Source organism: Ctenopharyngodon idella, chromosome 23 (assembly GCF_019924925.1).
Source record: "Ctenopharyngodon idella isolate HZGC_01 chromosome 23, HZGC01, whole genome shotgun sequence".
NCBI lineage: Eukaryota > Metazoa > Chordata > Actinopteri > Cypriniformes > Xenocyprididae > Ctenopharyngodon > Ctenopharyngodon idella.
The window spans coordinates 24,419,787-24,445,416 of NC_067242.1; the positions used below are offsets into that span (position 1 = coordinate 24,419,787).

Here is a 25,630-nt window from a genome sequence, read left to right on the forward strand (position 1 = left end):
TGATGCTCTGCAGCCACATAAATAAGAGCTCTCAACGGAAATGAGCACAAGATTAACATATATTCATCACTGGGGAGAATTTTTTTTTTTTTCCCCTCTTTTTTTTCAGTAACATACCTAAAATAAAGATAGAGGTGTGGTTTATATGACTGGTGAATTTATGGAGAACCATTCTATAACTGCATAACAGATGTGATGGGGAGGGGGAGAGAGATTAGTGGCGCTTTAATGATTTGAAAGCACTTGAGCTTAAAGCTGATGGGGAGGGGGTTAAACCACCAGCACACACTTGTCACAACATACACAATTCAGCATGTCTGCCTGAGGGCTGCTGGGCAAACAAGCTTGGCATCATCTTAATGTTAACTTAAGGAGGTATTTCCCACCCAACGTATCCAGAGGAATTCATTTATCAGGTAGGTTGTGATCTTTTTTTTTTTTTTTTTTTTTTTTTATACAGAGGCATTCTTTCATTTTCATATCACACTTTAGCAGACCTGACAGGACACAAATCAGCAATGAAGACATTATCAGGACAAATTATTTCAGTTTTGTCAAATATGTAATGATTTTAATGCATAAATTTGTACATTACCATCGTAACCTGTTGCTGAAGATCCGCGCGAATGACGTTTGCATTCCTGCGAATGGTGCAGCGCGTTTAGAAAGCGCAGGGCGCGTCCACGCTTACTACAGCTTTTAAAAAATAATAATAAACTTTTAATCTATAGCGATGTGTATTTTATGCTGCTATGGGAAATGCGGAAGCTCACAAAGTATTTTGATGTAAGTATATGATATATAAATAGTACAATGGAGCTATTTTTTATTGAAAATCAAGGCGTAACAATGTATGTTAAACGAACTAGCAAAAATAATCTTGATGTAAAATGACCCAGGCTATTATGATATCGTAGATGAAGGAGTTACAGCAATTGTGTCACCAAAGTAGTTGATATCGGAACATATTTTAAGTTAGTTAGGTAAATATTCAAAGCAATGTTAGTTGACAAATGAATCGTGATTGAAACAGTCAACCCGTTTTATACTTCACTTCACATCCATTCCCTCATGATTATAGAAAACAATTCGCTTCGTTTAAGGTCCAATGTTCCCACTTTTCATATTCCTCCAAATATTTTTGTTGGAATGTTTAGCCACAGTTGGTATTTTTACACTTGGCTTTAGCACCAAGAAGGTCTTGTTACCCAATAAAATGTTGATTTAATCATATTGAAATAAAATCAGAAGCATTCAGGGATTCTCAATAGTTCCATAAATCTGAAAACAAAATTAGACATTGCACAAAAGAACTGGAACATTTTAATGATAAGCATGTATTTAGTGGTGCTGTTTCTTGTCATTTAGTGTCTAGTGCTAATGAATGAATCAGTCAATCAATGAAAGGAAGAAAGCTATAAATTCTCAAACAGGTGTCTTGTTTATCTGAGTTATCTGAGCGTTGGAATACTGTTTTCCCCCCATAATCTTGTTAAGCATGGGAGAGAGAAAGAGAGAGAGAGAGACATAGACCAGTAGAGATGGGGGTGGATGGATGGTATATGGCAGAGGAGGGTAAATACATCATGGATTAGAGTCAGCCATGTTTGTTATCTAGCTTTAGGGAACATACATGTAGAAAAACTATTATTTCAAAAGGTATCGGATCCAAATGCTCAACTTTTGAATGTGTGAACAGACTGTATATTCAGTGTATAGTACAGAATTAGTCATAACTGTATAAGACTAATTGTTTGAGCTGGTTTTAGCACTGACTCCTGTGCTGTCATGTTTCCAAGGAAACTCAGATTCTCTTTGCCAATTAAAAAAAAAAAAAAAAAATCAATGTAATCACGATCATATTCTGAGCCAAGAATAAAGATTCTTTTCTTGATAAAAGAAAAGAACAGGAAAAAACCTCTTCAGCAAGTCAAGAATGGCATTTCTCATTTCTTTACAAGTTTTGTGAGATTTACTGAACAGTGTTTTCTATACATCCTCTGTCTTTTTGTGTTGTGTTATTTTCAGGCTGTGCATTTGATTCTTGAAACATACTTGGCATGAGGTTTGTGAATATGGGTGTCCGTGTTCGACGAGCTGCTGAACCGGCAGAACCAGAACCAGAACCTGAACCACATCCAAAACCAGAACATGAGCCACATCCTGCTCCCCCAACTCATCATGACTATGAAAACATGAAGAGCAAGTTCATGAATGAGCTGGAACATCTTTCATGTAAGTATCTACATTTTAGCATAAAAGTGTAAGCAAGCAAAGAGTAGGACCAGTTTACTTTATTGCATCATAATTACTGTAAATATAGCATTAAACTGTGCATTTCATGTTGATATTTAATATAAAAGCACTGGAATTTTTGTATCATTTCACATGTATTTGATTCATTGAATTGTATTTCTTTGTATTTCCATATCTATCTGTTAGGAGTGTAACGGTACACAAACATGACGGTCTGTGTTTAAATAAATTCAATTATAATTAAAATTTTCTTAAGGATAAGAAATCTATCTTAGCTAATGCTGTATAACTTTATAGGGAGCCCTTTCTTGCACATTACTATAATATTAAAGGTTACAATTAACAACAGTTACCGTGATTTTGCCAAGGAAGACATGTTCCTGGATCAACATATTTTGTTTTGAACATTGGAAACATTGGACGTTGAAAATTCCTGTCCGAAAATTTAGTCTAAAACTTATCTCAACCCTAAACCTTACTCTACCCATAACTTATCCATAAAATCAGAGGGAAATGAAATGTGAATAACACTAATGTAAAAGCACCTGACCCTGGTTGTAAGCCTAAACTTAAACTGTAAATGTGTCCCTCAAATCTGATTGGTTGATTGGAAAGTTGTTCCAGGATCAACAAAAATGGCAGATTTTGCATTAACTTCATTAGGCAGGTTTTGCATTAACTTCTAAATCTAATTATAAAGTTAATACTCTATTCCAATTCATTTTTGAAATATAATCATTTACACAGTGGCTGTCATAACATGACATTACAATTTAAGTAAATAAAATGAATAGGCTAATATGGTGCATATACGAAATGCTCCTCTCTACAGTTCATCTCTCTAGTGAACTAACATGCTGTCGACGCTAAATGCCTGAGGTAAATGTACTGCTACGTGAGATATTATTCTCAAGCTGTTTTATTGATATCTTTCCGCAGTTGAAACACTGGTTGAGAGATTACGGCTGTTTCTCAATATGCGTTCTTCAGCGATCTTGCGTCCTTGTGTTCTTGCTCTACGTCATCATCAACCGTCGAAATTCCAATACTCAAGAACGCAAGAACAGAGGACGCATGAAAGTACCCCGATGTGTTCTTGATATTGAGGATGCATCGAATGCAGACTTTAGAGAATCGACAAAGCCACTGGAAGGCAAGCCTGCAACCTTTAGCCAAAAAAGCGTAACTGCTAATGCTAACGCTCCGGCGGTACGCATAGGCGGTACGCAGGGAAGGAGTTTTGAACAGCGGGCACTGATGTCACTGCCATTACACAATAGGCTGAGAGGTGCCGCACGTGATTAAGTTAGCCGTTACACTTTCTCCAATGGTAAGAGATACAGACCCTCTCATCTCCCTATAATATACAATCTCTGGAATCGAACCGTTAAAAATCCCAGAAGACGCTGCGGGCGGTCGACGTACGGAAGCCTGCAAGCTTTAAAGTTCTCGTTCTCACTTATGAGATGGCTGCTACAAGCTCGCAAATACGTGACGGCTCGTGAAAGTAAACATTGTCCGTTTGTTTTGCTTAATTTTAATAAAGTGATAACCTGAAGAAAGCCTGCATTTTTTTTTTTTGGAATATAAAAAAGAATCTTAACATTGACAAACCATGTAACACAAAGGCTAGCCTACTCATTTTCATAAATGCACGCGGTAAAATAAAAAGATACAAAATTATATGAAAACAATATCTATAATAATATGAAAGAAATCTTTTAATAGGTTATGACATTTGTTTGTGATGTTATGTTGCATTTATTGTGTATTAGCCTCTACTTATTATATGCTGGGACGGTCAGTTGAGCAACAAGAACGCAGCACATCTCAATTCTCAAATGATGCGTTCTCGTGTCCTTCCGAGTTCGTTCTTTCAAGGTTGCCTGGCAAGACCAGACTCCACGAGAACACAAGTCCATTCTCTGCGTTCTTGGAATTGAGAAACAGCCTACATGTCTCTTCTTCTTCTTCTGCGCTTTTTACTGTTGTGGTGGTTAGCAAACAGCATTGCATTACCGCATACGCCCTCTTCTGGATTGGAGTGTTCATTGTCGTATGCACCGAACCGTGACAATCAATCAGTCTATCTATCTATTTATCCATCCATCCATCCATCCAATAATTAATGTGTGTGTGGGAAGGGGGGGATCAGCCAGTTCATTTATTACATTTATAAATAATTCTGTTCAGTTCCTAAACTCACTGTGCTTAATGTCATTAAAATACAAAATACACTGATCTTGTTGTGATTGTGTAACCTGACAGGACACAATATCATTCTTCAATTTCATCTATTCTCCGAGTCATTACCTGCATTTGATAAAAAGTCAAATTACATAAATGGAGCACTTTGATTTAAATGTTTTTGTTCAGCTTTACAGACAATGATAATTTCAAATTAAAAGCACATTGAGTTGATGTGATAAGACACTATTGAGTATTGTCCTGTGTGCTGTCCTGTACCTGTTTCCATGGAGACTGACCAGCTGTCTTTTCCCTGTAGTACCGATGTGGGCTGTAGGAGCCATTGTGGTGGTGGTTCTTGCCCTTGTGGCTTGTTTTACATATTGCATGTTCAAGAAATGCTTCGGAAAGAAGAAGAAATCCAAGAAAGCTCGAGAGAGGAAAAGAGCAGCACGGAGAAAAATAGAAGGGACTGAAGGAGAGGGTGAAGGAGAGCATAAGGTGCAAGAACAAATACAGGTTACACTTTATTTTAGGTGACATTGTTACAGTGTTACATAAATAAGTACTGAGTAATAATAATTAACTGTACTTACTATAGGGTTAGGGTTTGGTTTAGGGTAAGTTACTTTTAATTATGCATAACTGTTATTACTATAGTAAGTACATATAACATGTGTAATTATGTCACCTTAAAAATAAAGTGTTAGCCTACCGAAATACACAAACAAAACCTCAATTTCAAAGGCTTTTTTAAATTTTCATTATGGTTCATCAAATATATATATATACATATACATATATACATATACATACATGCATACAGATTTACAAACTTTTATATTAGATGCGATTAATCATTTTGACAGCACTTGTGTGTGTGTGACAAAAAATACCTGTAGCTAGATTTAAGATTTGAGCTAAAACACAGCACAATTTCCTTTTATTAGAGATATTTTATATGAATTTACATATTGCGTAGACACACTGTATAAAATATGACTATCAATCTTGCAGGAGGAAGGAGAAAAGAAGGAGGGAGAAGAGCAAAAGGAGGAGCATGAAAATCTGGGAAAACTGGAATTCTCTTTGGATTACAACTTCACTGATGCTCAGGTACATTCTTGATGTATGAAAATACTTATTAAAAAGTTGTGACGATGTCACTGTAACAAGAAAATGGAATCAACATGTCTAATTTTGTGTCAACAGTTGATAGTTGGAGTTCTTCAGGCTCAAGATCTTCCTGCTATGGATATTGGCGGCACATCTGACCCATATGTAAAAGTTTACCTGCTTCCAGACAAGAAGAAGAAGTTTGAAACCAAAGTCCAGCGCAAAAACCTCTGCCCTGTGTTTAACGAGACCTTTATCTTTAAGGTTTTTCTTAAATCTTGTTGTTCATTTACATACTAGTACATAGCCAGATTCTGTACATGAGGATTTACATATGTGTTAGCGTGAACATGTGGTTGTCTGGTATGACTCGTAACATTTTATTGTCTGTAGTTTTGTCTTTTGAGTGTTCTAGTGTCTGTTTAGTTCCACCTGTAGTTTGTTTGTCCATTTCTCTCTCTCTCTCAGGTTTTGTGTCAGGGTTTTGTCTCCTTGTGTGGCATCCTAACTTCCCAGAAATCCCTGCTTCCCTACACTGGTTTTGTCATTCATGTTTTGATTGACAGCTGTCCAGGTATCACTGATGTTATATATGTTTTTGAAGGAATGGTTCACGTAAAAATTAACTAATATTTTTTTATTATTATTATTATTATTATTATTATTTATTCACCCTCATGTTGTTCCAAACCATATGACTGTTCTTTCAAAAAAGGAAAAATTTTGAAGAATGTTCACACTGTCCTTTTCTATACAGCAACAGTTCATGTAGTGACCACATCTGTCATATGGTCACCATAGACTTACATTGGAAAAGAGCTGCGTAAACATTCTACTTTTTTTCTGTTCCAACATAAAGGTGACTAAATACTGGCAAATGTACATTTTTGGGATGAATTATTCCTTTAATTACCTGCATCAGGAAGCATTTATTTGAAATGGTTTCTGATGTTGCTGAATCTCTTTTGGGGATTGTCAGCTTAGTAAAGACATCTCAATGTTTTATAACATATTAACGCCAGAAAATTGCTTTAAACAAAATGCTGCTAGACTAATTTGTGCTAATATGTTTGTGTCTCACATGTTCTTTGTTTCTGCTTCTCATCATGCATTATAGATTCCCTATGCTGAGTTGGGTGGTAAAACTTTGGTGCTTCAGGTGTTTGATTTTGATCGGTTTGGTAAACATGATGTGATTGGCCAGATAAAGATTCCTATGAACTGTGTGGATCTCGCACAGCCACTGCATGAATGGAGGGATCTCGAAAATGGAGAAAAGGAGGAGGTACATTAAATTTCCTGTCAATATTTGTATCTATATTGTATCTTCTGGCTTGAATTCTCAGGTATGCCATCATTCATCCTTGGCTTTATAAACTGTATATTCTAAATTTGTACCCATTCACTTTCTTTTTTTTTCTCTTCAACAGGAGAAACTTGGAGACGTTTGTATTTCTCTACGTTATGTGCCCACTGCCGGTAAACTCACTGTTAACATAATGGAGGCCAAAAATCTCAAGAAGATGGATGTTGGTGGTTTATCAGGTACAATTCAAATTTCATTTTAAATATTTAAATAGATCTGAATTAAATTAAATCTATGATATAGCATAAATTAAAAGGTAGCCTACACTTTGTAACTTTTGGCCCTCTAGTGTTTAATCAAAACTGCATGCATTTTGCGAAAGAACGATATTTTGGTTGCGCTTCGGCTCTGCGTGACTGTGCAGATGAATATAGTTAGCCTCCTGCTCATAAAACATTCACTAAGAGATATAACCAGTTTAGATGGAAATTATCTCAATCTGACTAGCTGAATATGTTACTGTAGCTTTAACCATTAATAGACATGGTACTTCCTTGAAAATAAATTCCAGCACAGTGCTACAACAACCATAATGAAATGACCCTTCGCAATATATAATGCTTTACAATGAACTCTGTTAGAGAGCTGCATATGGCAATTGATCTGTTCAATAAAATACCTTACTCAGCTGTTAATAAAGTAATAAAAACGGCACCACCACGTCGCTTTTACAACATTTCAAATCCTTTAGCTCCTGGCATCTCTGAAAAGCCAAGCCAATGTTGATTCTTGTTTTATTACGATCTGTCGCATTCTCTTTTTGCCAGCAGACTCTTCTCTGTTCTGCTCAATGTCAAGCTTTCTTGCTCCTTGTGACAAATAACCTATGCCACTCCCACACCATACACTACTCTACTTTCTCTATTTATGAGACATGCACGGTAGAATGACGTGTTATGCAATTTCCTACAAAAAACATCCCGCAAGGTCTTAAATCTTGTTACGAACTGCTCCAAGACTTGGGTTGAAGATCCAAATGCAGCTTTATTTGGACATTCCAGAATTGTAATCCATATAACAGGCAAAAGGTCAAACACATGAGCAAACAATCCAAATTAGCAACAGGGCAGAAAACACAGGCAAAAAGTGTAATCAGAAAACAGGCAGAGAATCGAAAAACCAAGACACAGGAAATCAGGATAACGCTCAGAAATGCAGCCCAGGCTCATTAGAAAAACGTACCTGTGGGAACATTTTTGCAAAACTAAAATATATAGCGCCATGTACGTTTTGTGACAGTTTTAACGTGAAATGTCCACTGAGTGGCGCTAAAAATGCTCAGTTTTTTTTTTATGAAACAGATGAATATGGTACGTTTTTATTATGTTGGTTTTATATGTATCACCGCAGTTCTGAATTGAAATGTCCGGTGATTGGCACTAAGCTTAATGCTCCATTACGTTTTAAAATAATGTACCAACAACACTACACCTAAACCTACCCGATAGTGTTAACCAAAGCAAATGTGACATAAAAACCATTCATAATCATACCATTTTAGCTTGTTTTTGATCTTTCATCTTTGAGCTCTTCTATTGTGAGTCATGTTTCACAGGATTCGTATCCAAGGCTTCTACATCCTAAGTACAATTCCATACCAGCTGAGCTACTGAGCAAGCTTGTTACATCAGAAAAGTGAAACATATGGAGCGGTTAAGTGATGCAAAGTCAAATCATGCACTTTCGCAAAAAGTGTTTTGAGATCATAACATAATATTGTGCAATATAATTGAGTGCTTGCTTTTTTACTGCCTCTAGTGTTAATTTCTTTTGGAAACCGCAGTGATATGTACGTATTGGTACGTATTTAGCGTTTTGCAAAAATGTTAATCTTGAATACAGTAACAATGCATCCTTCATATATCCGAAAAGTCTTTAGTTTTATCATATTTATAAAAGATAGATCTGCTAAACCGAGTCTTTCCGAAAAAAGCCGAGCTCCTGGAGGCGTGCCTGCCGTCAGTGCCGTGGGCGGAGCTAAAGTGTCACAAGCGCGCACAGCTTTTGCGTAGAGATCATCTTCTAGCTGCGACATCATTATAAATACAAAGGGAACAAAAATGTTTGTGGTGTTTACATTCTATGCACTTGCGCGCCGATTGCCAACAAAAAAAAGACATCTGATGCAGCTTTACTCACCACCCACGATCTGCAAATCCAGCACAGAACTCGACTTGTTTACAAAGTATTCATCACCGAAATCCCAGGAACAAACAAACATACGTGTGCAACAAACTTCATCCACTGTTCCCTTAACGCTGGGTTCTTTGGGAAGCTGAAAAAGGTAATCTTTCCCTCACAACCAAAAACACACTCCTTTGGTGACAGGAGCTGCGTCTCATTTCGGAGGCTGCGTCCTTCGGAGATCGCATTTGAGGGCTGCAGACGTCATCAAGGATGTCATATTTAAGAAAAGTAACCGGAATAAAATTGACTGATATTCATTGTGAGGTGTAAAATATGTAATTTCTTACATTGCAATCTAATGCTTATTTTTCTTAAATGAGACTGCCTCGATGATGTATGCAGCCTTCAAAGGGTGCAGCCCCTGAATTGGGACACAGCCATTGTTGAAAAATCTCTCAGCTTCCGTATCCCGAACGAAACGCGTTGATGGGCATGCTCTTGCTCTTGTTCTGGATGATATGTGTGTGCACGCTTATCAGGGAGAAGTGCCTATACAAGGAATTCCACTCTCTTTTGACGTCATACAGGCCATACTCGAAAAAAACTCTCCGAAACCCGGTCCGAAACCGGAAGTAGTGTATTTGGCACAGAAATACTCCGTCATACGTCCAACTCGTGTTTTGAAACTTTGGCCATGTTTAGCATGAGAATGCAACTCTTTAACAGTGTAAATAAGTCAGAATGCATGAAATAGCATTGCACCCCCCCTTTAAACGACTTTGATAATGATCCTACTTCCTGTGTCAGATCCGTATGTGAAGATTGTGTTACAGCATAATGGAAAGCGTCTGAAAAAGAAGAAAACTACAGTAAAAAAGAACACATTGAACCCATACTTCAATGAGAGCTTCAGCTTTGAGGTCCCATTTGAACAGATTCAGGTGATGTGTGATCATTCTTGCATCTGATATTGTGTCTATTACTATACATGTACACATTTGAATAGGTAATTCATTGATGACCAAAATGGAATAAATTCATATTCTAAAGTCCAAATCTATTCAAATGCAGAAAGTCCAACTCCTCATCACTGTATTTGACTACGACAAGCTGGGCAGCAACGACCCTATCGGCAAAATCTTAATTGGTTATGGCGCCACAGGTGTCGGCCTACGCCATTGGTCAGACATGCTGGCCAATCCCCGGCGTCCAGTGGCCCAGTGGCACGTACTTCAAACAGAGGAAGAGGTGGATGCTGCTCTGAAGGCGCCACATCGCTAACCATCGTCATGGTAACAAGTGGGTAATATACCCAGAGTACGCTCACATCCAGGGTAACAGTGAATCATCCATCTACTGAGCAACTTAGTGAATGGCACTGATAGGCACTGCATGCATTAGCTTTACTAGCATGACCAGTGATATTTACTATTTATGTTTCATGGAAGCATTGCAGAGTTATAGCTTCACACTTAATGTTTTCTCTCCCAAGGTACTTTTGTGTTACGTGAAGATCGTCAAGAGATGTTTTTTTTGCATGTTTTTTATGTTTGGAGTAGACGTGTTTTCTTTATGGTAACTGTCACTCTGCATGGTTTCGTAAGTTATTTTTGTGTTAAAGATGTGATGATGACTTGTTGCTAATTTTGGAGTATGTCTATGATTTTTGGCAAATATAAAATGAGATAAGAATTAAAATCTTCTCTTCTGCATTTAATTAATAGCTATGCAAATGACAACAGTTCGAATAGTTATATTTATATAAATAGATCGCTATTGTCATATAACTTACAAATTTATTTTGTTCCACTTTTGTATTCCCAATGCTAAAGTCACTTTGTGTTTGAAAATGCAAATCAAATTAAACAGATGTATCACTTGTTTCTTGTGTGTGCTCTATTTAACCACACTTTTAATGTCGAGAGACAATGCAATGCAAAAATAACACATTCATTTCGATCAGTCAAGCAGCACTCATTGAGTGTGAAGCATGATTGCTTTATTAACACATTAGTGGTTAAGACATGTGACATTACAAGAGAGTAGGCTATTCATATGCATCATGAACTACACAAGCAAAAATAAAACAAAAAAGCTAAGATGCTTAAAGTAGAAGATTTGCAGAATTACACAATTACTGAAATGATACAATCTGAGCAATGAGGAGAATGAACCTCTGAGAAATTATTGTGCTCTAAGTAATAGCAGTGATTCATAATCATATGCATTTAACTCAAGCTCAGGAGGTCCTGATGACATTAGCTGTAGCTTTTTGCAGTTCATACCTATTTTGCTTATTATGTTTGTGCTCATAGGTCTACAAATGAGGAAGTGTTCACCGCTCATTGACCCATTATAACATTACCAAACATGTCCACCAGGGGACGTGCAAATGTTACACAAACAATATTTTTAAATGGGTATAGAGCACGACTGCAATGCCATTCTGAAACCAAGATCATTTTGTAGATCTTTATACTTCTTTTATCATCAATATATTGATCTCATGTAGCCTCATGTAAAATATTATGAGGATAAAATGTGTATTTTGGTGTTTCGATGTGGTCTCATCTTCTTTTTTTAACTATGTATAATTTGTGTAATTTGTCACAATGGGACAGAAAAAAAAAATCAATGTAACAGCCTGTTTTAAGGAAATGCAAAATTATTCATTAAACTCTAAGATATAAAAGATATGTAAAATGAGCACTTAGAAGCAATACTTCAGGTTTTCTTATCTTGGTTTGTTCTTCCACCTTATATTAAAAGTGAAGAACAGTCTAGCTCTACATATGAGACTAGAACAAGAAGAAAAATAATCAGTCAAACTTTATATTAGGTGGCCTTTTGTCTCCTAAACCTAACCATACCTCAAACTCATTAGCAGAAAATGTGGGAATTTTCCAAAACAACATGTGAAAATCCATAGTCGTTTTAGGTATTTAATGTTAGTATTTAGTAGTTAAGGCCACCTAATATAAAGTGTGACCAAATAATCTTAGCACAACAGAACTACCTGTCCAAGATGTCTGTTGTTCATTTGATCAAGCCATCTGTCTGTTATCTATTTCATATAATCAAAACTTTTCAGTTCATTTTGTCCAACTAGCATAAAAATGTTCCCAGATACCATAATTCATGTTATTAGTCAACACTCCTAGTCCCTGCCCCTTACCAAACAAAGTGAACTTAAGAAACTTGGACTAGTACAGTAAATCTCCCAGTCACACATACACTAGGTGAATGGAGTCACCTCAAATTTGAAACATTTTGCTGCTAGAAAAGACGTAAATACAGACATGCAAACGGACACATTCACATTCTCCTGCAACATCCAACATCTGGATCAGCAGTACAGCACACATGATGTTCAGGGCGCCTACACACTAGAGGTTATGCTATGTCAGAGAATGCAGAACACTTTAATGGCCGCAAAGGCTGGGCGGACAAAAATCAGGGTTTGGCGAATCAGATGCTCTAGCAACCAAAAGCTTTTTTTTTTTTTTTTTTTTTTTTTTTTTTTGCAACAGTTCATCAATTACAATCTAAGAGAGTTGTGCTTTCAAAAAATCATATTTTTATCACACTTGATATCAAACTGAGCTGGCTCATCAACATGGTTAAAAAACATATTTGATGCATTCCTACCGATCAAATGTTCTGTTAGAGCTTCTCTAATGTGTAAGCGCCGAACACACACATACACATGCATACACACACTAATCGCTGTCTCTGTCATGGTCCTCCACCAACACCAACTCTTCTCCCCTCTCCAGTAGCGCCCTCATCTCAGGGCTGTCTTCTGTCTCGTCATCTTCCTCCACCATATCTCCACCTTCCATCTCCATCTCCATCTCCAAATCTTCTCCTCCCTCCATCACTGCATTCTCCACCTCCTCTGTGTCCCCGACGACTTCCACCATTTCGGTTCCCTGGATCTCCACTTCTCCTTCACGGATCTTCTTCACATGGAAGGTGAATGGTGGAACTTTGTAGACGGCAGTTTTGGAGCGGGCGTAGATGGTGTGGTCAGGAGTGAAAGACTTCACCACCTTCTTCTGCGAGGACTTGAGCTTCTCCTTGCGCTCGGGGTTCACGGACATGCGATTGCTGAGTTTGCCCATCTTTTTCTCTATGTTGTGACGTGTTTTCTCCAGGTTCTCTCGGGTCTTCTGTTTGGTCTTCTCAAGGTTCTCCTTGGTCTTCTGCCTGGTTTTTTCCAAGTTCTCTTTGGTCTTCATGCGAGTTTTCTCCAAGTTCTCTTTGGTCTTCTGTTTGGTCTTCTCCAAGTTCTCCTTGGTCTTTTGCTTGGTTTTCTCCATACTTCCTTTGGAGAAAGCGGTTTTGATGTTCTGGACGCGTTGCAGGCTGCTCCGTTTGATGCGCTCTGCTCGAGACTCCTCAATGGTCTCCTCGATCTCCACCTCCTCTTCATCAGAGGACAGGTCCAGATGGCCTTTCTCTTTGTCCTCTCCTCCTTCCTCTGCGGCCGCTTTGTGTTCACCTTCAGCTTCTCCTTCCACAGGCTCTGGAAACTTCATAGACTTGGCCACATTGACTTTCGAAGGTATTTTCACCTCGTCCTGCAGAGAGACACCAAAATAGTCATATTATTTACTGCCATGAGGACAAACACGCATACATAATCCTCAAAACAATTGTCTTTCTTTATCAAGGTATACAAGCAAAGAGAATTTGTGGTGGGCCCCTTTTACTCGAGCCATAACCTAATAAACAGACTGCCACCTACAAACATGCTACCATTATTCAAGCACCACTAACTATTTCTGCAGAACATGCAATCTAGTTTGCCCATAGTTGTATCTCTCTCCTTAAGGAAATGTGAAATTAATAAGCCTTCTTTGCCAAAAGTGTCTCCAAACTAACAAATCTCCAAACTAAGCACCACCAAAAACAATCAATGTCCTGTCTTTATTTAAACCATTTAATGGCCCTATTGTTCAGCATCCGTACTAACATTGATGGTGACCTTACTTACAAAACCACACCCACCCATATGCTGAATTCACAAGACTATTATTAGAGAAAGCATTTGATTTCACCGGGGTCACTGTTATGATTTTATGTTTGTAGAGTCACTACAAACACTTTATCATGCACTTTAGGGTGGGTATCATTTTAAAGGTCATTTATAAGAGTCACCTTCATTATCATTTTTTTTTAAATTTCTTCCCTACTTCTCTCTGTATTAGTAAATGTGTTCATAAAATGATTAAATATGCAAATAAAAGCTAGTCTTGTGTCAAGACACAGGGAGAACATGCATGACTCACTGCTGTTCCTCTTATGTTCCTCAACAGAGTTTTTGTTTTCTTTATTTTGTTGTTCTTCCATTCTTTCATCGCCCTTCCCTTCCGACCTGTCTCCCACCCTCCTGCCCGACCCTAATTCCCAGCATTCCATCCCGCGAAGCCCCTCGTTCCCAAGCGCACTCTTTTTCTACAGCACAATGCTCTGACTTGTTTGTAAAGGAGACATATTTTCCGTTAGTGTGATACATTGAGTCATCCCATTTTGCTCTGTTAATGTCTTTGCCAACATTCCCAGGCTTAAGGATGTTTTTTCTCATTGTTTGATTTATTCTTTCCTCTGCATCAAGCTGGGACAAATTATCTACACAGAAAACAACAAACAAGCAAACAAAAAAATGTTGGTAAGCTTATGGTACTGTAAGGGTCTATGCTGGAGGTTTTTGTATTTGGAATAATCTAATACCCCCAAACACATATTAAAACAGACATGTCATACTGAGACAACGTATCTTCATTCATCCTACTTGTTCATACTGCAAATGGGGATGGATGTATTTCAAATTAATAGTATATTAATGTCATAATATTTGGGTTGTACCATGAGGATGATGTATGCCTTATTTATCTAAGCTGAAGAGTTTATTTTGTGTCAAATGGAGAGAGAAATATTAGAGTAAACTATTAAGAGCAATAAAAGCTCTGTCAAAGGCAAAACTGGAAAATTTTCGCCCTAACAGACTTTTGTGGCTCCTCCTCCTAATAGTGCATGCCCACTACAGCGGCAAAACTCTGCTCAGTGCCGCTGGCAACAGTGTTGCCAAGTTCGCTGTTTTCCTGATTTCCACCCCCGTATGTACGATTTCACCCCCAAAACACCCCCCAGGCGTACAAATTTTTTTGTTGCACAGACCTGGCAATCCTGGAAGACAACGCTATAACGCCTCCGCTGGGTATGTCTGTAGCGAATGTGTTTAATATATGTTGTTTTCAACACACAGACAATATAATCATCAGATATTCATGCGATTACATTTGGAAATAGGCAAGCTATCCAAATGCCCTAAGAAAAGATATCCTGTCGATTTTTATAAACTTTTGTAAACCCAGCCAGTACCCAGCAAGCAATTTTCTGTTTAAAAGACGTCTAATAACCGTCCAAACACAGCCCTGACGTCTAGGCTAAAACAAGGCAAAATTTGGGCTGTCAGTGAAAATTTAATATACGTCTAACCATAACCCAAGAATAGAATACAAATAGCCGGTCTGACTAGGAGCTAAATCATGGCTATGCACAGGCTTCGCATAGAACATGTGAAAGAAATTAAACCAAACCTTGTAATCACTGACTTGCTTACATGATGGAATATCATAAACGTTTGGCAAAAACGACATGTAACCAAATTCAAGGTTATTTTGGCTAGAAGTGGGTTACTATAACCAGACAATATCGGTTCTACAGTTAACTGAGATGGTGAAATGACGGCTATTGCTTGCTGGGTATAATCACGAAGGTATTCAAACTGCAATATTTAACATATAACAGCATGCAAAGCAAACAATATGATTTATACACTAAATCCAGCACACCCTGCATATTTTTAAACGCTCAAGACAGATGTCACAGTTGCATAAAGTCGAGAACTGCTCAAGACTCTCGGTCGCTCTTGACGCATTCTCCGGTCTGCTTTCGATCCCACAATGCAACGTGCGAGCATGAAGCTCAACTTCCATAGGAATGAATTGAAAACGCTCCCTCTGCTCCGCTCCCTCCGTGCAATTTTAGCGAAATTTTAGTGAAATTTCACAGGCAAACAAAGGTCCACTGTCCATTGTCAATAGTTTAGTGAAGCACAGAGAAGTCACTTTTAAACCAAGCAGTTAGCTTTCACAAATCTGACTAACTTGAACATAAGCAAAATCCACCAGGGAAACTTTTTTTGCCCTCTCGCAAAACTTCCAATTGGATTCCTATAGAAATTACTAGATTTCGCCTGCGAAAATGGAAAACCGCACCTAGAGCCATATCAAGTTTAACAAACTTTCTGTTCTTTTAGCGCAGATAGCCTAGTGGTTAGTGTGCTAACATATGGAGCAAATGCATTCACGGCGACCCGAGTTTGATTCCCGTCTCGAGGTCCTCTGCTGATCCCGCCCCTCTCTCTCCGCCCAATGCTTTCCTGTCTGCTCTCTACTGTCCTCTCTGAATAAAGACACAAAAAGCCCATAAATATAACTTAAAAAAAAAAAAAAAAAACTTTCTGTTCAATAGTGAATACATCAACAATGGTTAGAATACTGTGCTTTTCAAACTATTTCTTGGGGTCAAAGTGAAGCCTGTCAAGTTTATTAATGGTCATTTTGCATGTATCAGATAAAACGGAGATCTGACAGGAAAATGGAGGGAGAGAGGTCATGTCACAGGCCGAATTTAAATCCAGGTCCATGCAAGCAAAATAATTTCTTATGTTGTATACGACGAACAACACACTACCCTAATGAATTTTAAGGTAATGAACTTAGCTAGATGCTAATGCTTACATGCTAACGCACACAGTACAAAGAAGTCTCAAGTATCAAGACGCAATCAAAAGTATGGACTTTTCTGTCATAAGCAAAGCCCTTTAAATGCATATTACAGTACAGCGTTATTTCAAAAGGGTAAAATATGCAGTCAGACCCTGATGAAATTCAGAATATTAGAAAGGGCATGTAATCTAAGCACTAGAGACCCAAAGGTCAGAAGGTCACTGATCTTGCGTAAACAACATTCTCTAAAAGCAGCTGTAATGGAAGAACAGTAAGATGGAAACATGTTAGAGGAAGTCAGGCAGTCACCTTGGTGAGCCCACATCCCAAAGTGCTTCTCTCAAGTTAATGTTGCATTGTTCTGCCGAGCAGAAAGGAAGGGAAACACGCACTCCACCACTAGAAACGATTGGAAAATGTGAACAAATGTGTGTATGAAGGGAACGATAAGAGCTGGGGAGTTACATTTCATGTTCCCAAGAAAAATTCCCTTTGAACTTGTTCCCTTTTGAAAGGCAATCCTCTCAAACCATGAGACAGAAATGTATATGATTATTATTATGCTCTTATATGGTCCATATTTAGTGTAATCTGTGTAAAATGCATGACACATTTGCTGTTTGCACTGCAAGTGGATTTGAAAGAGGATAGTTTCTTCTACTTTGTAGAAGAGAAGTAACAATAAACCAACTTTGACTTCATGTGTGCCTGACATGGTCTGTACAGAGATCTATAAATCTAACCACAAAATTTGAAGGATATTCATTTTTTTAATAGTGTTCACTTTAGCACACTTTAAAAAAAAAAAAGAGTATACAATAATACAATGCAATTTTAAAAGAATATACTTAACTGAATTTAATGTTTTTGGACACTTAACTGCAAAATGCAAAATGTATTATAGTTTAAATTTGTATTAAATGTGGTAAGTTTTACTTTAGAGTGTTTTTTTAACCAACTTAAGTGGGACTTGAGTACATCTTTATGTGTAATTTCATAATTCTATTGTTTTTGAAATATGGTTCAAGTGTAATCACCATCTCACCCTTTACACACACACAACACAGTTGCCTTAGAAACAAGTAACACAGTATATCTGAAGCAGCAACACGTTTTAAGGAATGAGAAATGAATTCCTCCTTTCTTTCTTTTACATTCTGTCTCTGCCTCATCTTGGTTTGGTGAATAAAGATGGAGTCATGCAATGGCTTTCTCCCTATTTTTCCTCTTAAACACAAGGTGGTCTGCACGTACACACAACTAAGTACATATGAGTTGCTTTCAGAGACTGCTTGACTTTTCCATGAGCCAACCACAGAAGCATGGAGGGCCGTGGGCTACAGAGACTGACATAATATATGAGCACATGAACAGAAGAGTTGTTTGTATGTCTCTGAGACAGTTAATGTGCGTGTGTGTTTGTCACAGTGTGTACAAACACAAACTGAAACAACAAGAGCTCTTTTGACTGTGTGTGTTTGTGTGCGTCACATGGTGTGCGGTTTGGGTAACTATCTCTCTATCTGCTATCTATCTGTCTCTCTCTCTCTCTCTCTCTCTCATGTGTTTTCAGGTAGTTTTGTCATATGCTGATATCAGCTGGCTTCAGTCTCAGCTGGTCAGCGGAAATGTCCTTTCTTTATACTTTCATTCATCCGTCCTTCACTTTTTCAGACTGTATCTGTTATTTTATTTTTGATGAAAAGTTCTTTCCTCACATACCACAACTTTATATCTCCACAAATGAGATGAAAAAATGAAAATGTCATAAAATGTTTCATTATGGTTCACCACAGAGTAAATAAATCACCAAAAATGAAAATTTTGTCATTATTTATTCTTCTTCATGTCTTTCCAAACCCATACGCTGGGAAACAAAAGTAGAATTTTTAAGACCCTAATTCTCAACGTTTAACTTTAACTTTAAAACCAGATTAGTGAATCAATCATTCTTTTGAAGTGGTTCGGACTGAGCAATTTATTCAAAAATCAAGATTGATTCTCAAGTTCAGCACAATGACTCATTGAATATATTGTATAAATTTCAGTCTATTTCTCACACAGATGCCATCACATGGATTCAGAATATATAGAATATAGTCTTGACTGCATTTATGGTGCTTTTGGAGATTGTTAAAGACTGTTAAAGACCAGTTTGAAGTTTTCTTCAAAATAATTAATTTTTGTTCCACAGAAGAAAGCATGCCATACGGGTTTGAAAGATCATAATAGTTGAGTCTAATGACAGAATTCTCATTTTTGGGTAAGCTAATCCTCATTAGAACAAGAAACTGAGCTGAAAATGTTTGCACATGTCAGCAGACTGATAAATGAAAAACACTGTGTGTGGATGGTGGAATATTTCCACTGCCTCACAGAAGCGTCTCTTTTCAGTCACATGTGAAGAGCTCTTTCACATCTGCCTGCCTCCAGCCTGCCGTGTCTCTATGGCGATGAGGGATTCCCTCCCAAAACACCCTCCGCCCCACCTTTCCATTCAAAGCCAGCCACCACACCCACAAACTCCAGCACAGGGTCAGAGCAGAGGGAAAATGAGTGGGTGTGGGGTTTTCCCAAGAATATAGCACTGGATGTGTGGAAGGGAATCCTCCGGACATGTTGCATAACTTCGTCATGACAGGAAATGGAAACATGGAACACCAGGATAGGGAGTTGCTGTGGAATGTGTATGTGAATGTGTTTGTGGAGCACAAATGGCTTGGTAAGATTTAGTTTCACACATAAAAAACATAAGAACACACAAAAGTGACATTTTTAGTATCAAATTCTTAAGCAGAAAGAAAGAAAAAAAGCATCTCAGCAGTTTCCCTTATGTATATTTTCATTAATATTCCCCTCTATATGAGCTCGTAAATATAATTGAGGCTTCCAAATACTGTTTCCTGCAAGTTTGTCTCCATCCTGCTTTAACACACGAGCCTGGAAGTTTCTAGTAATCCTAAAGCTGGTTCTGGGGTTTTAATAAGGGTTGGAGCTAAACTCTGTAGGAAAGCAGCCTTCCAGGATCAGGATTTTTGACCACCCTTCCATTCTAATGCAATAGTAGCCAAAATGGGAAAAAAAAAAAAAAAAAAAAAAAAGATTTAAATTCTGGTAAAGAAAGAAAGAAAGAAAGAAAGAAAGTTTAAATCCTGTCTGGCTTCCCATAATATTTAGGTGGAGAGTAGGTCTTTTTGTGGCTGTTCAAATGCATTTGACCACATGAGCGTTTACACTATGAAAGCAATTCGTTTCAATGCATTTTCGACTACCTCTGGAAGTGGTATACACCTGTATTTAGTGTCATACACTTGTGATCTGATGGACCAAAACGAAAAAACAGATCTTAAAAATGCAGTCCAAGGACTGCGGCTCTGTAACTGTAGCCTCCACTGCTTCAGCATTTAACAAACAGAACAAAGACTGAATTCGAAGTCTGAACTCTTTGTTCTTTATCATGATAATCCTCCCTTATCGTGTTAATGGAGGAACAGAAGGAGAGAAAAATTGGAAACTATTTGTGTGGGCAGAGTATATTCTTTTCAGCTGTTCTTTTGCTGAGTTATTTAATGTTTCAAAGAGAGAGAGAGAGAGAGAGAGAGAGAGAGAGAGAGAGATTTGACTATATAAAGTGATGGTATGCTGGCTTTCCCTGCAGGGAATATTGTTTGATGAATCAGAGGCTGTTGTTGAGATAGAGAGAAGCTGCAAGGCTTTTCAACTGTTACAACACCAAATTAAACTGTTTGATGTCATAAACACTGGGCATTTCCATGGCAACCCCACAACAATATCCTCATGGTGACCATCAAGACAACTGTGGCAACTGTGTGCTTAGCAATTGCGGCTGTCCTTGAAGATTCACATCCATGTGGAGTTCTGTGTAAACTTTAGGAAATCACTCATTCTATAAAATGGCAGATCTGGCCGGAGTCCATTGGAACACGCTGCTCAAGTTAACATTGGCATAGAGCATCTGGAGCTCACAAAGCAATTCTTTATTTTCATATTCATCAACAACAGACTGTTCAAAAATGTTTCCTAAAGGTTTAAGGCATGGCACATGGAGCAACTCATGCGTTTGTTGCCATGTTGAGTTTTATAAGCAAAGCAGGCGGTTTCCAGTCAGTGGTGCGCTGTAACCCATTTCTTAAACTGACGTTTTCCCATATGCAGTACAGTAAGAAAAAAAAAGAGCTTGTTATTCAGAACATGCAATCGCAGTTGGTTCGTTCTGCCCGCTGATTTAGAGCACTGTCTGGCACCACGATCATGGTTGCCATGGTGCTGCTGAGTTACTCTTTCCAATAACAATGGAGGAGAGAGGTTTGTGTTTACACAGAGATTTATGACTGTGTGGAACATCAGCACATCCTCTCTGTACAGCCGTAGTAATGTACCAAATGCTCCCCACAGCAAAATACTGATTCAGATTTCTGTTTCTTATTTTTACAAACTTTTTTTGCTCTGCACCAAATGCTAAACTTTGACAATGAATACAGAGGCTTTAAAATTCAAACACAAAAGGATTACCTTTGTCAAAATATCATACTATTGGCAAATAATAATACATATACAATTGTTACTATTTCTTTGGTCCAAAATAGGAAATACCAAAGGCAAAGTGAGATATAACTAGCAACCACTGTAAACATGTTTTGACTCCCAAAACTTAACACTGTAAATACACCAATCCACAAATTCTGTTACTGTTTATACAATGGGGGTAGTGTCTTGTATAATTAAGATGAATGCCACCTCTGTGTAGGCCCACTATGACCATCATTCATCTTAAATAAGAACCACTGCAGGGTAATAACTGACCAAAAGTAGCAATACTACTAAATTACTTATTTTTCAGTACAGTGAAAGCAGCTCAGTTTATATCTCGCAATTCTGACATTTTTTCTCACAATTCTGACTTAACACACGATTAACACGTGAATGCGAGTTTAATTCTGAGAAAAGAAGTCAGAATTGTGAAATTCGCAATTCTGACTTTTTTTCTAGCAGTTGCGAGTTTATATCTTGCAATTCTCACTTCTTTTCTCAAAATTGTGATATAAACTCGCAATCACATGTTAATCACGTGTTAAGTCAGAATTTCTCGTAATTATATCTCACAATTCTGACTTTGTTTTTCGCAATTGTAAATTTATATCTCGCAATTCTGACTTTATATCTCACAATTGACCATTTGCAAAGACCCGCCTCCTTTAGTTACTGTTGCTATGTCCGAAAAGCCATGCCGCACTCACGCCACACGTCATGTTCTCCAGATGATGCAAAGAGGACACTGACAACGTATCGACAGACAAGACAGAGCAGGTTACTTTTGATATGAAACAAAGTCTCAAATTTCACATTTTCTCAGATCAAGCGGCTCGTGAACCAATCGTCTCCTCTTACTAGTCAATTTATATTATCAAATAAACATGAATGAACCACATTTCTACCACAGAAAGATGTCAGTACACATAATTTTTCAAGTTCAAGTCCACTAACGTTAATCTACTAACTCCCCTGATTGCTTTGCCGGACAAAATGGCAGATTCGGCGTTATGATTGGTTAGATCGCCTGTTAATCAAACTTCCGGTGAAGGGTCAATTGCGAGTTTATGCCCGGTTTCACAGACAGGGCTTAGCCTAAGCCAGGATTAGGCTTTAGTTCAATTAGCTTTTATAAATGTTCACAAGAAAGAAAAACAGTACTGGTGTGCATCTTAAATAAGTACTTATAATAAGTTAAAGTATGCTGAAGTGTACTTTTTACAAGGGTTTTTTGTTGCTTGTTTTTTGTAATTAAGTTAACTATAACTAAACTCCAGTTGAACTACTTTAAATTACAAGTAGCTTGTTGTTCTTACAGTTTCAAAAAATCCTGAAAAGAAGGAAAAAGATGGAGGGTAGGAGATCAAGAGCAAACAAGATAAAGCCTATGCCAAACTGACAAACATGGGCCAAAAGCCAGAGTCATGCTGCTTCGCCTCATGCCCGCCTGAAGATTAACTGCACAGAAAGAAATCAAAAAAACACACAGCACTGGGCCGAGCCAGCAGTGGATATAGTCATTCATTCTGCTGTTCCCTTCAGCTGGACATGATGCTTTCTGAGCGTCTGCTCCAGATCAATTACAGAGAATAACCCAGCCTCGTCCATGAGCCCTCTCCCTCTCATAATCAAACAACTATGCACCAGGTCCTATTTATAGCAACCCCTAGTGCCTTTCCTTCCCTTCTCACAGATGTGTGTGTGCTAGTTGTGTTTCAAAAGCCCAGATGTCTTTCTGTTCTCATAACTTCACCCTGCATGCTTCTTACTGTCTGTTTCACACACTTTTCCTCTAATTCTCTTGTTTTCCTAGTCTCTCTCTTTCTCTTCGGTCAGTGGAGAAAGCCCCTGCCTCGCTGAAGTTGCTTCCAAAGTGACATAAGGCAAATGGGCTTTTCTACATGACGTAGACAACGAGAGTATTTCTGTGACTTTGCCATATATGGTCTACCAATGTAATGGGCAGATAAAATACACTAGTTATCAACTTACTCCACTATGTGACCAGTGTTGATTATTTAAGTTACATGATACGCTTAAGCATTCCAGTCTCTATAAGGTGGAAAAGATCCAAGCTTTTCCTTGTAATATCTCACACATATCTACTTGCTTTAAATATCTCTGTGATACCAAAATGTCTTCATCTCAAACTATTGCTACACATCCAGGTTGAGAATTTATGAACATAATTTAAATATTTTAGATTTTAGCTCATGGACTTTTGACATAAATGCTGGTCAATGCAGCCTATTCTGAACGAGATCCACTTATTAGACAGGAAGAGACTGAAACTAACCAACCACAGTTCAGTGCTTCAAACTGAACATTCAAAGTATCGGGCAAAATGGCCGGAGTCTTCCTTGTTTTGTACAATATGCATTATACAGTGAATTGTCTTGTGTTAATATGTTGGCCATTATAGCTATGACCATGTATAATGTGCATGATTTAATAAACCATGTATAGTGCATAGGCCTACATATATTAAAAAGTATGTTTTTTTTAAAAGAAATTAATACTTTTATTTAGCAAGGATGGAATAAATTGATCAAAAGTGACAGCAAAGACATTTACTATGTTTTTGAACTTTTTATTCATAAAAGAATTCTGGGGTGGAAATGTATTACAATTTCAACAAAAATATTAAGCAGCACAACAGTTTTAAACATTCATAATAATAATAATAAAGTTTGTTCAGTCTAAAAATCATTATGTCTATTAAAAGTCAACATGGAAACTGCGCGCCTGCGCATACGTGTTGGACATCTGAGCTGAAGAATAATCAGTAATAAAATTGTTATTGCTTGAATTCTTTTTTAGATTTTTTCATTTATTTTTTTATATTTATGTATATTAGGCTATTTGTTTCATTTTTACGTTTAATGTGAAATTAATTTGCTTGCATAATTTATTACTATATTATTAAACTGCTCACATAACAGCTATCAGTAACAGTCATAGCAAATGTATTCAACAATTTGAGGTGAAGTTCAGGCCAATGAGCTGTCAAGATTTTGGAGGCAGGGAGTATCAGGGTGTGAAAGGTACTGGCAGGTTTATAAATGAATGATATACTGGGAGGGTGGAACGGAGTGGCTGCAAAATGGGATGAGAAGCAAAAGAGCTGGATGGAGACAGGGGAGTTAAAGGAGTCAGGATGCCTGAAGTATGAATCAGCACGGTAAATATGAGCTCCACTTTGTTAAGACGCCACACCCTACCACACAACCCTCCTCTCTCATTCCCTTTCCTGCTTTCACTGAATAGAAGAAGAAGAATAACTGGAATTCACTCTATATCCATGCCCAGAGGGCCCAAAAAGCAACAATAAAAGTGTTTAAAAGGTAATCAAGCATTTATTTATTTAATCTGTATTTTTCGTTTTAGGGGAGGGAATAAAAAATAAGGTTATTTAGCCTACCTACTTTCCTAATACATGTTCCTAGTTTGTTTTATTTGTTTTATTTTTACATTTAATATGAAATTAATTCACATACCTTATTATTATATTATACATCTTCCTAGTTTTGCATGATTCTATGCATGTTATTCCAACAACAACAAAAAATTGTTAATGTTTTCTCAAATTGCATTTTTCTGCATTAGTCATAAAGCAACATTTTTCTATGTTAAGCAATTCACCACATGGGGACTGACATGTTGAGATACAAATATTGCATGCTATTTCTTAGTAACCTCTATTGTTTTTGGACTCTTTTGCTAACAGAAAAAAAAAATATTATGACTGACTGCAATAGAACATTTCTACAATGGGATCAGTAACTGAAAATATTTGCATAATGCTGCATCCACACCACTAGGTGTCAGTATAAGTCCAAGACAACTGCCATATCGGCCAGTGCCACATAAACAAAAAATTACAGAGAAAAATTACAGAAAATTTCACTCAAAAATTTAAAAAGTCCCACCTAAATATAATTTTTCACTCATAAATCTGTCTTATTAAGTAAAATGGGTTGCACACATGACTTAAAGAATTAGTTCACTTTAAAATGAAAATTACCACAAGATTTACCCACCCTCAAGCCATCCTAAGTGTATTTGACACTTTCTGATGAACACAATCAGAGTTATATTAATAAATATCCAAGCTCTATGACGGCAGTGAACCATTAGGTTTTTTTTTGGCTTTCTTCGTAAGTTGAATACAGAAGATATTTTAGCCTGATATTTTACTTTATAACTTAAATATGGATATTTTACTTAC

At 37.4% G+C, this 25,630-nt stretch overlaps 2 protein-coding genes across 3 annotated transcripts in view; one reads left to right on the top strand and one right to left on the bottom strand.

Moving 5' to 3' along the window:
• syt5b (synaptotagmin Vb) lies at positions 1-12,575 on the top strand. Of its 2 annotated transcripts, none has more exons than XM_051881961.1 (9): positions 1-416; positions 2,029-2,235; positions 4,763-4,944; positions 5,461-5,559; positions 5,656-5,823; positions 6,677-6,844; positions 6,990-7,104; positions 9,860-9,993; positions 10,124-12,575. In XM_051881961.1, exons 2-9 carry the CDS (start codon positions 2,061-2,063, stop codon positions 10,331-10,333), a joined length of 1,251 nt encoding a protein of 416 aa, XP_051737921.1. In that variant the 5' UTR covers positions 1-416; positions 2,029-2,060; the 3' UTR covers positions 10,334-12,575. The 2 variants fall into 2 exon arrangements, with proteins under 2 accessions (XP_051737921.1, XP_051737922.1); XM_051881962.1 differs by lacking the exon at positions 1-416 and adding an exon at positions 451-786.
• Positions 11,035-25,630, bottom strand: part of cavin1b (caveolae associated protein 1b) — a 21,326-nt gene continuing 6,730 nt past the window's right edge. The window contains exon 2 of the mRNA XM_051881960.1: positions 11,035-13,635. Within this exon, the coding sequence (XP_051737920.1) occupies positions 12,772-13,635 (864 nt within the window). The 3' untranslated portion in view covers positions 11,035-12,771. The remainder of the gene's footprint in view (positions 13,636-25,630) is intronic.